We start from the raw sequence: 16726 nt of genomic DNA, 5'->3' as shown, positions 1-16726 counted from the left end.
CTGATTCAGAGACAGAGAAAGCAATGCAGATGCTGTCTGAATCTGACCTTCTTGTATTCGAAAGAGCTTTTCTGAAGTTACAGAAATCCAAATGGAGTATTCTCAACGGCTATGGAAAGCTGACTTCCAGAACTTTCCATAAATATATAATAATCTATACTTTTCTTTGGATTAGAAGGCCCAAAACTAGCATCCAACGCAAGCCTCCTACCCCCTTCTAGGTGCCCAGCGCCCAAAGAGCAGAACCCAGCGTCCAAAGGCCCAAAGAGGACTCCCTAGCTGGCGTTCCATGCTTAAGAGACCTCATAGCACATAGATCTCATAAAAGCCCAGCCTAAACACTCACCAAGTGGGCCCCAGAATTGAATTTTAGTACTAGATAGACTATTTTACCCTTACTAGTCATTTGTTTAGTATTTAAGGGTTTTTATTTATGTAATTCAGCAGATCCTCGAAAGAATCATACATCATTCAGCCCTATTTTTGTTTTTACTTTGTTTTTATTTTTAGTATGAGTTTCTAAACCTCCTAGGTTGAGGGGAGGAGCCCTGCTGAGTCCCATGAATTAATAAAAGTACTATTGTTTCTTCTTCGATCCGTGTTTGATCTATCTCTAAGATGTATACTCCAATCTTCATCGTGGTGAGCAGGATAATTTGACAAATTAGCTCTGTTCATCACATTAAGACGAACGTGTCTGATAAACACCCGCGTCTACTTGGGTTCGTGTGAGTACCTGGAAGAAAAGCACGAGCCAACAGCTATGTTTATACATCTCTCAGACGGTTAATCCACGATTTCATTGGGGACCTCTCGAGACACCAGTTCAGCCGATCTCCGGGGAGATTAGGGTCTCTGTGGTATAGGCTAGAATCCAACAAAGCAGCATTCTCTGATCCGGAAGATTCGACCTTGTCTGTGGCATTTTGAGTAAAATTGCCAAGAGAATGGACTGCTATGCGCTTCACCCTTCGTCAGATTGAGTAACCACGGCCGTGTTCATTCTGTAGCAGAGGAGATCAATGACCACGGGCAATGGCTTTGATCACTTACAGCCTGCCATAGAAGAAAATCATTCACAAGCAAAGAAGACAGTAGTACCAGAGTTACTTTAGAAAGACAAAGCAACTCCAACTCTCAACTCTATTCCCAATATATAATTCCTATTAGTTAACTTCTTCTAATTCTGCCTGACTAAGACCTACAAGACAACCATAGCTTGCTTCAAGCCATAATCCTCGCGGAATTGACCCTGACTCACTCAGGTATTACTTGGACGACCTAGTGCACTTGCTGGTACTGTTGCTGTACGAACAGTGTGGGGGTGTGCGTACATGCGCACCAGACATATATACTATAAATTTAGGGACCTTTTTAACCTATAACAAAAATTTTAGAGTTCCTACTTGACTTTAGAACGCCGTCGTTTTGAGAATTAGGGAACAAAGGTGAGGGACAAATCTGTCCCCTCAAAACTGTATTGTTTAGTGTTGTTTCAAAACGACATCGTTTTAGCCACGTGTCCAGGGACTTTTGTGTCCTGAGCGCGACATACGTTACTTTACCTGACACGTCACACCTACAACCTCCATGTAGGAGAGAGAGCGTCATGTTAACCAGCTCAACTTGGGGACCTATATGGCATATATCTAGCAATCTTAGGGGACCGAAAACCTAGTTAATTTTTTCGAGGGACAAATCTGTCGGGGGCCAAATCTTTGGGACCTATTTGGGATATTACTCTTAATAAAATAATGAGAATAATTGTAGAACAATTTCCATTTTCAAAATACGTTTTGCCTAGTTAAATAATAAACTTTTCTGAAAAAAGATAACTGACTTTAATAATGAGAAGATAGTTTGTGAATGAGAACCTAGATTGTTATCAATCTAAGGACTCTAGTAAGAACGAGAGATTTTTAGAAGAGAGCACAAATGTGAGTATGAGTATGAGTACGAGTTCGACAGCTTCAAAGGAAAAGTCATCGCAGGAGGAAGATCTTGTTCTCCGAAGTATCAAAAAAACAAAATATAATGGTGATGAGATTATACTAGATGTTGAAAAGGAAGATAGATTTGAAAGGTAAGCCTAATCCTATGACGGTAGAAGCACAAAACTCTAATGCAATCAAGGACGTGATAACAGGAGATGTGAAGAACTATTCCTATAAGGACAGTTTGATGTTAGGAGGAGCAAGTATGGATCTATCCCCAAAGAAAATCGTTAACTTAATGGAAGAGGACTATACTCTAGACGAGGTGGGAGAAAGCAAAAAAAAGGAGGTGGCTCCCTTCAATCAAAAACCAATTGTGGAGGTGTCATTAGATGAATATGACTCTTGGTGTAGACCATGAAAATTCTTGTTGATTATCAAGTTGCTTGGTAAAAGCTTAGGTTTTTGTATTATGTATTCTTGGGTGCAAAAGGTATGGGCTAAAAAAGGTGAAGTGAAGGTCATTGATTTACATCTTTTTGGTCCGCTTTCTTGATGAAGAAGAATATTAGCATGCTCTTTTTAAAGGACATTGGCAAGTTTCTGACCACTGTTTGCTGGTACAAAGATGACGCCTACTCTTCAATCCAGGTGGGCATGATTTTCAACGAATTGCTGTATGGATAAGGATCCTAGAGCTTTTAGTGGAACTTTATGGACAGCCTTTTTTGTGGAGATAGAGGGAAGATTGGGTCCATGCTCAAGATCGTCAGACTACTTTAATCCATTCTAGAAGAAAGTTCATGCGTCTATGTGTGGAGATAGACCTAAGGTAGAAGCTTGTTCCAGTCATTGAAGTATTGGAAAAAGAATTCAGAATTGAATATGAAGGCCTACACTTGATTTGTTTTGGTTGCGGCCGCTATGGCCACAGATCAGAAGGTGAAAGGTCAAAGGAATGTGCTCAACAGTCGTCGATAGCAGTGATGGGGTTGTAGGGAGCAGGTTCAAATTTGTAACGTGCTGATGCTCCAGAACTGACTCCAAAAATTCCAAATGTAGGTTTCAAAAATGATATACTCATAATTGATAATCAAGCAAACTTCTTGGGGCTAACAGGGAGGTGATGAGTAAGCAGTCAAATTCGTTTGGCCTTTGGATGTTAGATAGTAAGTCCCAAAGAAAAGAAATTCGAGATAAGCAAGCAATTGGAAGGGCAGTAGGACTATAAGGTTCTTCATCTCCCAGAGAGGGCTCTCATTTTAACATGCTAGCTGTAAGACTCCGAATTTTTGAAAATTAAAATATGATTTCTTTGATATTTTGAACTTTGTTTTATGAAAGACAAGAAAAATATTTAGAACAAAAGTCCGAACACTTATTTTAACGGTTTTGCTCCAAAATAGGGCCAACGGGCTCAAAATCACAAACGAGTTCATGTTGAGCCCAAGCCCAAGACTTATAGGCCCGTCACTCCACATATTTTAGTCATTCTACCCCCATTTTTGAGAAAGAGGCAGATAGAAGAGAGGAAGAGAAGAGAGACTGAGCCTTAGTGCATTATTCATTTCATCAATAAAATCCACATAACTTTCAATTCGTAACTCCGATTGACAATCTGTTTGCGGCTACGCATTCGTCTCAGCTCCCTCTTCGATTTTGTCTAGCTATTGTGGTAAGAAACTTCAAAATTCTTGTCCAATTTTCTATTTCTTCACTGAAAACATATCTTGGTTAGTTTGGTGTTGAGATTTTATGATTTTGATATTTAGGAAAAGCTTAAACTTGAGTTCTAGCTGAGTTTTGACCCATGAACATGAGGTACAAGGTAAGGGAACTCTTTTTCTTTGATTATTCCCATTTTGAGTGAAAACCCTAGTGTAAATATTTGGATATTTAATGTAATTAGTGTTGCTTGAGTGCTTGGATTAATTTGGTGCAGAATTGGACATTTGGTTTGGCGTGTGGAGCTTTGGTTGAGGCTCGGGTTGAATTGTGAAGAAAATTCAAAGGATAGAAACCGCCGTCAACAAGGTAGGAGTTTTTCTTAAAATTATTTTATTACAAAAAATTGTTATAAATCGATATCAAGATAGGAATTATATTTTTGGGTGATGAAGTGAGTCTCACGAATTAGTATGTTAGATTGTTGTGGTGATTAATTGATTGGATGGCAGCTTGAATTATGATATGAATATATGTATGTGCTTAAAAAGTTCAATCCTGAAAGAAAATACTTGTGCTTTTTATGTTCATTGCTTTGCTTACCAACTTTAATTAGCACTTATGGTTGTTGTAAAGAAACAGGTTGAAATTGCACTACTTTTTAATTTGTTTGCTGGTTTGTACAATATTGTTGGAGCTTCTTCTAAACGTAAGGACATGCTCCGTGAAAGTCAAATGCAAAAGACAATTGTTACATTACAAAATAAAGATGCTTCTAGTGGCTTAAATTAAGAAACAACATTGAAAAGGACAGGTGATACTCTATAGGGCTCACATTATAGTACAATACTTAGTTTGATTTTTATTTTTTTTTCTTTGGTAGAAGTTCTTGAAGTCATTGAGAAAGATGAAAATAGAACAAAGAGCTTAAGTATGCCAATTATAGAATTATATTCAATCTTTTGAATTTGTATTCAATTTACATTTGATGAAAAGTATATTGGGGGTTACTAATAAGTTATCTCAAGCTCTACAAAAAAGTGATTAAGACATTGTAAAGCTATGACATTGGTTAAAGTATTCAAGCAATATTGCAAAATATGAGAGACGATGGTTGGTATTCTTTGCTCAATGAAGTTTAACTGTTTTATGATAGTCACAAAATTCATGCTCCAAATATGAATGACATATTTGTAGCACCAGGAATATCAAGGCGCAAAATTCAAAAAGTCTCAAACTTGCATCATTTTCAAGTTGAATTATTTTATCAAGTGGTTGATAGACAACTTCAAGAGCTTAACAATCATTTTACAGAAGTAAATACTAAGTTACTTCTTTGTATAGCTTGTTTGAATTCAAGTGACTCATTTTTTGCATTTGATAAGAAGAAGTTGATCTGTTTAGCTGAATTTTATCCACGTGAATTCTCTTCTACTCAACTTTTGACACTTGTTAATCAACTTGAGAATTTTATATTCGATATGTATCTTGATGATCAATTCTCAAATATAAATGGAATTAGTGGACTATCTCAAAAGTTAGTTGAGACAAAAAAGTATATTATTTATCCATTGGTGTTTCTCCTATTGAAATTAGCTTTAATTTTACCTGATGCAATAGCATAAGTTGAAAAAACATTTTCTATTATGAATATCATAAAAAGTCGACTTCATAATCGAATGGGAGATCGACAAGTGGTTGAATGATTGTTTAATTACATATATAGAAAAAGAGACATTTAATCAAATTACTAATGAAACAATTATTCAACATTTTCAAAATATAAAAACAAAAAGAGAAGTACTTTCAAAATTTAAAAAAAAAAAAGGAAAATTAGTGACTAATATAATTTTTTTTATTTGAATAACTGATGTGCACTTTTACCTTTATTTATTTTGAATTAATATATCTTTTGATAATAATATGTATTATTTTTGCTACCAACATGAGATGCATCAGTGGCTATAATATGTATAACATCTGTCCCAACTAATTACTTCACTATATCCTTTGATAATAATGTGTATTATTTTTGCTCCAAACATTAGATCCATCAGTGGCTATAATATGTATAACACCTGTCCCAACTAATTACTTCACATATTCGAACAGCTTGCTTTAATTTTCTCTTAGGACATCATACTGTACATTATTAGACAGGCGTTACTAATAAGTAATTTTGCTTTCTATTTTCATCAACCAAAGTGAGCTTAAAGAAAACCATCACACTATATCATTGTTGTCAACTGATGAAATTTCTTTAGCACTAGATGATGAATCATTATCCCCTCTGGCATTGTCATAGCCACCATGTAACACCCTCAATGCCGGTGCCTCATCAGTCAAAGCTACATCATGTTGTTGAATTACCAACACTGACGTCACCACGCCGTGCCCTGCAGATGCAAGAACATCCCCTATGGGACCCAACTCTGCGTGTTCTGCCGGCCTCTCCGCCAAATTTGCTACCATACTCGACGGAAACCTACCCTTCCCAACTACTATAAGATCATAATCTCCGCTTCTACCTATGCCTAGTGCCTCCTCCACAACATTCTCACTGGCCTTCTCAACATACCCAACTATCTCTCCCCATCTCCCTCGAAACTCTCCCATTGCCTTCTCATCCAACTCCTACAAGAACCATTAAATTCAACTATTTATTAGTACATGCAATGTTATTGATAAAAATAAAATAAAAATATGGATTTACATACTAGATAAATAAAAAAATTAGTTATCCAATCAACTATTAACATAAAATACAAAACACATATTGAATTAAACAATACATGTATTTATTCACAAAATACATAATGACTGATTTAATAACTGATTTTTTACATATAAATACTATTTTTGATAATCAAAATAGTGTTAAAAGATTACATTAAATTTTCGATAACTTATTAACAAAAAGTTATAATATTGAAATATCTGAATAAATTGGCACAAATATATTCGCATGTTAATATAGTAATTATTTACCTTCTCTATTTGACGGTTCATTTTAGCTGTTGAGAAGCTATAACTTTGGTCGCAATTGGCATTTGGCGAGGGGTGTAACACAATATTTTTACCATTCAATTCATCTTCCTCAACAAACCTGATAATAGTGACCCTAACTACAGGGTGCTCAGCCATTCTCCCACCCAACTCCAAGGCCTCTCGATCATCCGGCCCACCAAAGAACAAGATGCAAACCCGTTGGCCCATCGTGCTATCTGGGCCTGGAGTTTGCGACCCACTTCCAAAACCCCGGTCCACTAGCACGCCCACAGAACACGGCGCGTGCTTGAGAACCTTCTGGTTCACCCCTCTCCATCCATGGCCCAGGTTTTCCAACACCTCGTGGGCCCCACCATTATCCTCGTCATCAGCTTCCATGCTCCAGTGCTTGTGGAACGGCAGGATGATCATGGTCACTCTCTTTTCCTCCGCCACGTGGCATATGTCCTCGTGCATTGTAGGCAAAGAAGAGATTGCAGTAGTGGGCCGGACCGACACCCGGCCCAATTGGCCGTAGGCCTGAAAGGCTCCAGCTAAACGGTCGCGCCACTCACCATTGCGCGACCGCTTAAAAAACGGAAAACCATTCTTTCTAACCCGTTGGACCAAGATGATGGAGGAGGATCGCTCCGTAAGCTCGACAAGGTGCATGATGAAGAGCTTGACGAAGGAATTTTTGGTGCTGCGAGTTGACTCAATGAGGCTTATGATGGAAGGGACGTTGCCGGGGCCATGGACGCAAGCTAGGATTCGGAGCTCATCTTTCTTCTCGTTGCTGGCGGAGTTGGAGGTTAAGTCGCCGAGTTTGCGGTGGGTCTTCATGGCGATGCCACGTGCTGGTTTGTAGATGGCCATCACCATTGGGGTTGTTATGAAGGTTGTGAACAATGCCATCAGCACCAAGATTGCAAATATCTCGTCGTTTAGAACCTGTGAATATGTACAACAATATATATCATGATGAATTGATGTAAAGTGATCAACATGGAATCAACACAATTATTCATAAATATTTGCCCAAATTGTTTAGGAAAATATACAGGACGCTATTTGATTAGTATTGTCTAGTATATCATTAAATTAAATCTCCATTCTCTAAAATTTTTCACCTCACCAAAAAAAGAAAAAAGAAGAAAAGAAGAATACGACCACTGCAATACTTACTATAATTTAACAATATTGACAAGATATATTGCCACCTTTAAAATTATTATTTGTATATCAAAATTAGTTATTATATATTTATGTATAAATATATATAATTTAATTTATTTTTAATATTAGTAATTAATTTTGCTGTACACTTAATACGATTATATGAGTTTTACATGAATTTATAATTTATTTAACTTTTCGATAACATTAGTATTGTTAGGCACATATTATATTCCCTGATCATTTTGCCTTTCAGTAGGGAAATTGTTTCTTGGATATAAAAATTTTGTCATAGCCGTAAACACATCCCTCACTTGCGCTTGATCTTGTAATAGTAGGTAAAAAGAAAAGGAAGTGTTAGGTAAACAACGACCATCTTAAATAATATGAACAACTATCAATTAAATAAAAACACATTATACCTCTAAATTAATTATATAAATCTTAATATTAAAATAACTATCTATACATTTAATAAAATGAACATCCAATATATCTATTGTTCACATTATTTAATATTTTCATTATTTACCTATACTTAAAAAAAAGGTTTTCTTTCACATTGTATACTAGAATCTTCATCAAACTAGGAAGTTTCCTTTAATACAAATTAAGCATACTTTTTTCTTATTGCATGACCTTCAAGAATCACATATATTCAAATCTTCTTATAAAAAAAATTGATTAAATTTAGATAGAAATCTTATTAAAAAAATTCATTAGCTAGCAAATATTTTTTCCGATATTCATATTTAGAATCTAATTAAAATATTAAAATATCTACCATTTAACTAATTTTACATTTTAGAAACAAAACATATTTTTAAAAATTCATCTCCGCAAAAGTTAACATCTCTTTAGTCTCTTACCAAACACAACACCAACATTTTATCTAAGAATAATCATTAAAAGTATTAATTTATTCTCCTAATTATTTTTTAAATATTTAAATAAATAAAAATTTAATATATTATTTTTTAAATAACATAAAAAAAAAAATAAAACTTTCAAAACTTTTTTGAATCACTTAGTCACGGGAACCATGATTACTGAGAAATCTAGATGTTGCTGAGTAGCGGCTAACTAATGATTGAGGTAAGCCCAGACGCAGTGTCAAATGAAATATCGATCAACATCTGAAAAATCTAATTGATGAATAATGCTTTGGGTGATTATTAGGTAGCGTTTGTTTTGAGGTACTGAGACAGAGACTGAGAGACTGAGATTCAGTATCGTGTTTGTTAGTTCAGAGACTGGTACTAAAATTTCTGTCTCTGTCTCTAAAATTTCAGTATTTCAGTACCTCCAAAAAGTAGGGACACAGGGGACTGAAATTTTTAGAGATTGAGACTGAAACTTTAATAACATTTTATACCTAAAATACTTTAATTTCAATTAATTAATTTCAATTTTACCCTTTGTGCAAATTAAATTAGAGTTTCATTCCTGTTTCAATTCCTGTCTCCCATTTTACACCAAACAAAATACTGAGATTTATTTCAATCTCTGTCTCTTAGTCTCTGTCTCTCAGTCTCAATCTTTCCGTCTCTGTCTCTCCACCAAACGCTACCTTAGTGTCGTCAATGTAATCGTGAACATGGAAATAATCCTATAATCAATTATAAATTCCCTGCACGAGTAGTAAAGTTTTAGTTTAATAATTACACGCAACAAAGTGGAGTTTACTAAAACGAAAACGAGATTGAAGTGGTCGAAATGGCTACACGTGTGTCCTAGCTAGGCCTAGATTTACTATGCGAGTACTTATTCTACTTTCTAAATCTAGATTATTGAAGTTGCTAAGATTTATTATATGGTTCATCGGAGGAAATTAACAATAATAATGAGATACAGATAAGAGAATCCATGAACCTATGTTTTACTCAGGTATTTTAGGTATTATGATATAAGCCTAGAGTTGTTGTTATTGCTGTGTTATTTGGGAAAGGCTACTATTTATTATAGCTATATTTCCAAATAATGTAAAACTTAGCTTCTAAAATAAATATCCTGTAGAGGCACAAGATAGATAGATGGGAAACGAATTTTAATATGGTTTGGTTGATAGGTGAAATTCCAAAAAATGAAAATAATGGATGACTTACGAGCATATGAAAAGAAAAAAAAAACAAAAAGAAATTGTTGGAGACATTTTCTAAATTAATAATTCTAAATTGCAATTTTTATTTTTCAAAAATACAATTTGTCGAGGACAATTCTTTTATTTTCATTTTTTTAAAGAGGAGAATTTTTTATAAATACAATTTTTTAAAAATATCATCATTAGAGCAAATTAGAAAGATAGAATTCATCCTCAGCAAACTCTTAATTAGGTCAACCATATTTATATAAATATTCCATTGGCTCCTCGTACTTTCCCATAATAAAATTATACCATTCTTACTGTGTAACTCACCTCATACGTGATCATATTAAAATTATTAGGAATGTCTAATAACTAAAGGTTTGAGTGGTATTTACAAATTAAAGTGGTCAATATAATTTAAATTTTATTTGTCGTCAATGCATTAAAAAACATTAGAATTTAGATACTCTAAAATAATTTAATAAGAGAGTTAATAAAGTGATAAAGTGAAAAATTAATTATTATTAATTTTGTAACTTTTCTCGTATAAAAATTTCGCTATCTTAATTTAAAAATATTGACTCTTCATTTTTTCACTTTATCAACACTCTTACCTCAAAAAATCTTGATCCATAAAATGTGTGTGCGATTTGGACTAGACCTAAATATACACATGATTAGTAGTGGATACATTAGCCGCAATACAGTCTTCATAGATTGGTAGACAATAACTAATAAGGGTCAAAGGATCGATAATGTGAGCAAGACTCTTGTGCCTTAATTTGCAACCTTCGGGGTTTGGCTATAAATTACTATCGCCCTTATAAGCGTCCTAAATTAGTACTAGATTTACATGTCATATAAGTGTATCTTTCATCGTTTTGGAAGATCATAAACATCCAAAAGAATATGCTATTTGGAGGAATTTGCCACTTAGAAAAAATAGGTACACTCTCAATGAAACTACTAATATAATGAATTGCAAAATCTTGGAAAAATAATTATGGTCACAAAAGTTAATTATTATAGTTAAAAAGTTTAAAGTTTTATAAAAAAAAAAAATCAGTTGTTGATTTCTTAATATGAGACTTTTTATATGTTTAGTCTCTCGAAATTTATTATGATATAATTTGTTCTATGAAAGCTATTGTAAAGGGTTTGATGTGGTGCTTCATTTTAATATACAAGTAATGTTTTAATTAATAATTAAAAAATATATAACCAGATTGATTAAAGAAAAAGTCATCATCAATCCCGTAAAACACAGAAGTTAAAATAGTTTCACCAGCTAGCAGCTTTTGATCTAACTTATTCTTCTGTCTTTAACTGGCAAGATTACCAAACTAATAATTGTTACTAATTAGAGCCGTGCATCAAAAGGGCTACGAAACCCAGCCAAGAAAAGAACGAGGAAAACACAAAAGAATAAAACATACACCACCAATAGTGCCAGTAGAATGAGTCTATCTCCAAGATTCCATACCATTCATCTATCTACCCACTCCAAAAAATATAAAATAGGGTCCATGTTATACTCCAAGATTATTAAAACACATTATTTATATAAAATATATTTGTTATTTTGACTTTTTACAATATTTTATTTTCTATGTAAAATTTATTATTAAATTATTCATTATACCTGAACTATAAATACATGCTATGAAAACTTCTCTGTTTAACTAATTAATGATTGTTCAATAATATTATTTTTAAAATTTTTAAATTTTAAAATATTTGTACATTATGCTAAAAATGAAAATTAAAAAGAAATGGAAAAAGAATATACAAGATGCATAATAAAATGTTCACGTATTGTCTTCAAGCGGAGAGATAGATTTATATTTATTTCTTCAATAAAATGTTAAGAAGAATAATTCATCCTCTTAAGTAATAAGAAAGTCACTTACATAAAGATATCTAAAATATTTTTTTTAATAATTAAAATTTAATATATATAATTAATTAAATCGTATTTTTTTTAAATTAGATCGGACAAATTGATTTAACTAAAAAAATCGATAAATCAAACTTTAAATCGGTCTAAATTAATATTTTTTTATATAAAAAATAACTACAATATCTCTAGTATAAAAAATGATTAAAATACTTTTAAATTTTAATTCTTCTCTTCTTTCTATGCCGTCATAAGGTTAGTAAAATTTTAAGATTTTTAACATATATATATATATATATATATATGAGTATTTTAGTCATTGTTTATAATAATAATATTGTAGTCATTTTCTATAAAAATGAATATTAATTTAGATCAATCTAAGATTTAGTTCATCGATTTTTTAGTCAAACCAATTTATTTAGTCTAATTTTGACAAAAATAACACAGTTTAATCAATTATATATATTAAATTTTAATTATTAAAAGATGTTTTAAGTGTTTTTATTTGAATAGTGCCCAAATTATAATTCCCATAAATTTCAATTTTTAAAAAGTTTAAATAAAAAGATTAATAGTACCTTGTAAACAGAAAAAAGATGGTAAATAGTTAAATACTCTTTATTAAGTATTATTAGAATTACTAAAAGAGTTTTTTGTATTAGGATTGGATAATTTTATATGTTAATAAATGCACCGATAATATAAGTCAAACAGGAGGTTGCTTTCTAGCTACGTAGCTGGGTTGACTTACTAGGATATACTCAGGAATCACGAGTAATAATAAGTTAATAACTATACTATTCTAAAAGCAGCCGATAAAGGAAGAAACTACTACAATTTGTTCAGCTCTGATCTCTCGCTCACATTTTCCGTGACATGTTGATGCGCTAGTAGTTGCAATTAAATGTAGTCCCGTATACAGTATACATTAACGATAAAAATTATATATAAATATACTGAAAATTAAAGTCAGAATTTTAATAATTTTCTCATGTTATTATTTTTGAAGAAACAATTTTAAAAAATGACTGATAAGTAACAAAATTCTACCTAAATAATTCAATCTTTTTTATATAATTAATAAAAAAAGACACGCGTTATGCGTTTATGTGTGTTGGAGAAGGGCCATCTTTTTCGGTTTCAGTTCCAAAGATGTGTTTTTAAGCGTATTTAACGAGTAAACAAAAATGTGTCGTAATAAGTAATAACTTGTGGTTGTGAATTATCATTTACTTTAGGTTTAATTATTAGGAATTAGAATTTAATTAATTTGTATCTTAAAGATATATTTTAAAAATATAATAATAAATTTTTTTAATATTTTTTATGTATTTAATATAATATATTAAAAACATAAAAAAAATTAAATTTTGTAATAATTTTTATAATATACTTAATCTTTGTTTTTAGAATATGTTTGTAAAATCTTAATTATTAAAGTGTCTAAATGATACTAAATTTAAAAATTTGTAATAAGAATTTTTTAAATAAATTCTCTACTAAACAAAAACATCATATTGGAATATTCATTGTTTGATATAGATTCTGAATATTAATCTCAAATTAATTTGGAACTTAGAAAAATACTAATATTAATACTAAAATATTATTAAAATTTATTATTTTTTACTATTAATTAATTATCAATGTTTAAAAATATAAAATAAAGTATATTATTAAATTACTTAAACTAAATTAAAAAATTTGAATTGATACTGGATGACAAAATTAATAATTATGATGTGGCTAATATTTTTTAATTTCTAAACTATAAATTTATAACTAAGAATTTGATAAAAAAATTCTGTTGAAAAAAAAAAGAATTTGATAAAATCCTATAGACGTAAAGTGTGATTAATCTTTGATTTATCCTACGGATATATTTTAAAATAATTAAATTTGAAGGGCGTATAAAAATTGAAGAATCATGATTTGTCAAATTTGAGTACAATGAATAATAATATAAAAAAACCGAGGTTGCAGACACCAAAAAAGAATATAGCAATAAATAAAATAAGTAAGAAGCTGACCTTTTTCTCCTTTCCAATGTTGAGTACGATGAGCTCCACGAGTCCCTTGGTGTTCATGAGGACGCCAAGTGTCACCGCCTCCCTCGCCGGAACCATGCACATCAACGCCGCCACCAACGTCCCCAGAATCTTCCCGGCGCACGCCGTCGATATGACCAGCACCAACAGCCCCCACGCCTTCCCGCCCCGTATCTTTGCCACGTCAGTCTTCAACCCACTGGAAGCGAAGTACAGCGGTAGCAACAACCCGGACACAAAATCTTCTATCCTCTCTATCAGTCTCTCCGCGAAATCCCCTCCCTTCGGAATCGTCAATCCGAACACGAACGCGCCGAAAATCGAGTGGATCCCGATCAGGTCTGTCATGAATCCCGATACCATCACTCCAGCGAGGGTTAAGCAGATATATGCCTCGTCCACCGTATCGTGCTCCCGCGAGCACCGCCGCGCCACCAGCTTCATCGCCGGTCGGATAACCATCATCATGAAAATGACGAACGCCAAGCCGGAGAGGAGAACCCACACGGACACCACGGGGCTCTTGTGGCCGCCGCTACCGTCGGCGTTTCCGGCTAGTGCTACGGCGAGGGCGAGGAGGATCCAAGCCGCGACGTCATTGAAGGCGGCGGCGGCCATGGCGGTCTCACCTACAGGCGTGGTGAGGAGCTTGAGCTCTGCGAGGATTCGAGCGAGGACGGGAAAGGCGGTTATGGAGAGGGCGACGCCCATGAAGACGAGGAACTGGCCATAACCGACCTTGTCGGCTCCGTCGATGGTCTTCCGGAGGACGAAGGCAACGCCAATACCGCAGACGAAGGGAAGAGAGATTCCGGCGGCGGCAATGCTGAAGGCGCGACGGCCACTGCGGCGGATTGAGTTGAGGTCGAGTTCGAGTCCAACAAGGAAGAGGAAGAACAAGAGGCCAATGCTGGCAACTGATTCGAGTATGGGAGTGCTCCACGTTGGGAACAACTTGTTCATGTAGGTTTTGTTCCTCCCCAATGCCGACGGCCCTAGCAGAATCCCCCCCTGCACCACGCATGTTTTTACTTATTAATTATTATTATTATTATTAGTCTGCTAGCTACGAAATGATGACGTGTTAAATTAGAGAATATATTACTTACTACAATTTCAGCAATGACTTTGGGCTGGCGGAGGGGTTTGAAGAGGAAGGCAAGGATGCGGGTGACTACAAGGATCAAGGTGGTTTGGACTATAAGGAGGGGGAAGGCGTAGTCTAAGGGATCGTCGCCCTGCCACGCCCCACTTGAGGAGGTTTTTATGGAGGTTATGTTCACCGGGGCCATTATTTATTTGCTTCTCCCTTCCTGCTTATGGTTTGTGGAGGAAGGAATTGGGGTATATTTATAGATGCATGGAGACGCTACTTCCAATTTTAAACCTGAGAATGTTAACTTTCCTCTAGCCTTTCTATATATTCTTGGCATTTTTCCATTGTCTAATAATCTAATTACTATAGTAGAAGGTAGGTTGAAATACAGATGAATTTTTAGAAAACAAAGATTAAATTTTATTAATTGAGATAACTTATTATTAATATTATATTTTTTAAACTATTTATTTGTACATAACTTTCAATGTTTACCCAGCCTAGATCATACTGTACACGTAACTATCCATGAGAAGGGGTGATCATATTATTTTTAAATTAAAAGAATATACTTATTTAAAATAATATGACTATATTTATTTAAATTTAAAAAAATTTTAAAATAATAAGAATATGTTTATTTAAAATATTAAAATTTTTAAATTTTAAATAAACCTACTTATATTAATTTTAAATTTTATTTAAAATAATACGAATATATTTATTTAAATAAAAAATTAAAATAATAAAAGTATATTTATTTAAAAAAATTTAATTTAAAAATAATATAAATGTATTTATTTGTTAGTTAAAAATTAACAACAGTTTTTATTTTAAATCAAATAAATATAATTAATCATATGAGTACAATAATATGAATACATACAATTTTATAAATCATTAATTTAAATTATATCTATTTAAATTTTAAATTACAAACTAATATAAATTTTATAATTTAAAATTCTAATTATTTAAATAAAATTAAATTGATTAAAAAATAAAAATATACTAATATAATTCAAATCGTATTAAAACGTAAACAAGTTTGCTGAGTCTATAAACAAATTTTACATAAATAAATAAGTTTAGTCAATTTGATATGTGAATTTTGTGCAAACTTTATGAAAACACAGTAAAAAAAATTAAATCCTAAACAATAACATGATTTTTTTAGAATTAAATTTTTTTTATTTTATAATAGAAATAAAAAATCTGATTAACGTTGAGTTGATCCAATATATTAGATAATTTTATTTTTTTATAATTTTTAATTATAATTTTGGTTAAAAAAATTATATAATAAACAATTAATTATAATTTTTTAATTTAAATTAATTAATTTATTTTTCAAATAAAATACGGTAAAAATTTTAACATTATAGCTATATCAATTGGTTTTTTAATTAAATCATTTGTATAAAATAAATCAGTCTTTTTAAATTAAACGTAACACGTGTCATCCATTAAAAAACAACTTTATGTGAGGTCTGACAGGTGAATTTCCACCGCAAAATAAAGCACACATACACCTCTTCAAATTTTTAAGTTTTATTTTTTGATAATAATAATAATAATAATAATAGGAGGAAGTGGAGATGAAAATAGAGGTGAAAAGAATTGGAATTTGTATAGAGTCCGTAAAATCGTGGTTCACATGAAACTAAATAATATGCCTACCAATTTGGGTTAAGTTTTATTTGCAAGCATCTCGTGAGTCTTTGTGACTGCATGTTCATCCTCTCACCACCGTGCAAGGTTGCATATCCATCTGCTCCTGCTGGTTCTGCCCCACAGTATTTATTTTATTATTTTAAATTTTGATGTATTATA

The 16726-nt window shown here is 32.5% G+C and overlaps 1 protein-coding gene across 1 annotated transcript; it reads right to left on the bottom strand.

Annotated features, from left to right (window-relative positions):
• Positions 1 to 5603: 5603 nt before the first annotated feature.
• CHX20 (cation/H+ exchanger 20) lies at positions 5604 to 15251 on the bottom strand. The gene is made up of 4 exons (XM_016352127.3): positions 14907 to 15251; positions 13780 to 14808; positions 6588 to 7538; positions 5604 to 6233 (listed from the first exon to the last, which is right to left on the bottom strand). Exons 1-4 carry the CDS (start codon positions 15087 to 15089, stop codon positions 5823 to 5825), a joined length of 2574 nt encoding a protein of 857 aa, XP_016207613.1. The 5' UTR covers positions 15090 to 15251; the 3' UTR covers positions 5604 to 5822.
• Between the last annotated feature and the right edge of the window lie 1475 nt (positions 15252 to 16726).

Source organism: Arachis ipaensis, chromosome B6, assembly GCF_059453495.1.
Source record: "Arachis ipaensis isolate K30076 ecotype BB chromosome B6, ASM5945349v1, whole genome shotgun sequence".
Lineage (NCBI taxonomy): Eukaryota > Viridiplantae > Streptophyta > Magnoliopsida > Fabales > Fabaceae > Arachis > Arachis ipaensis.
The sequence above is the reverse complement of the archived record's forward strand: the minus strand, read 5'-3'. Positions and strand labels throughout refer to the sequence as shown.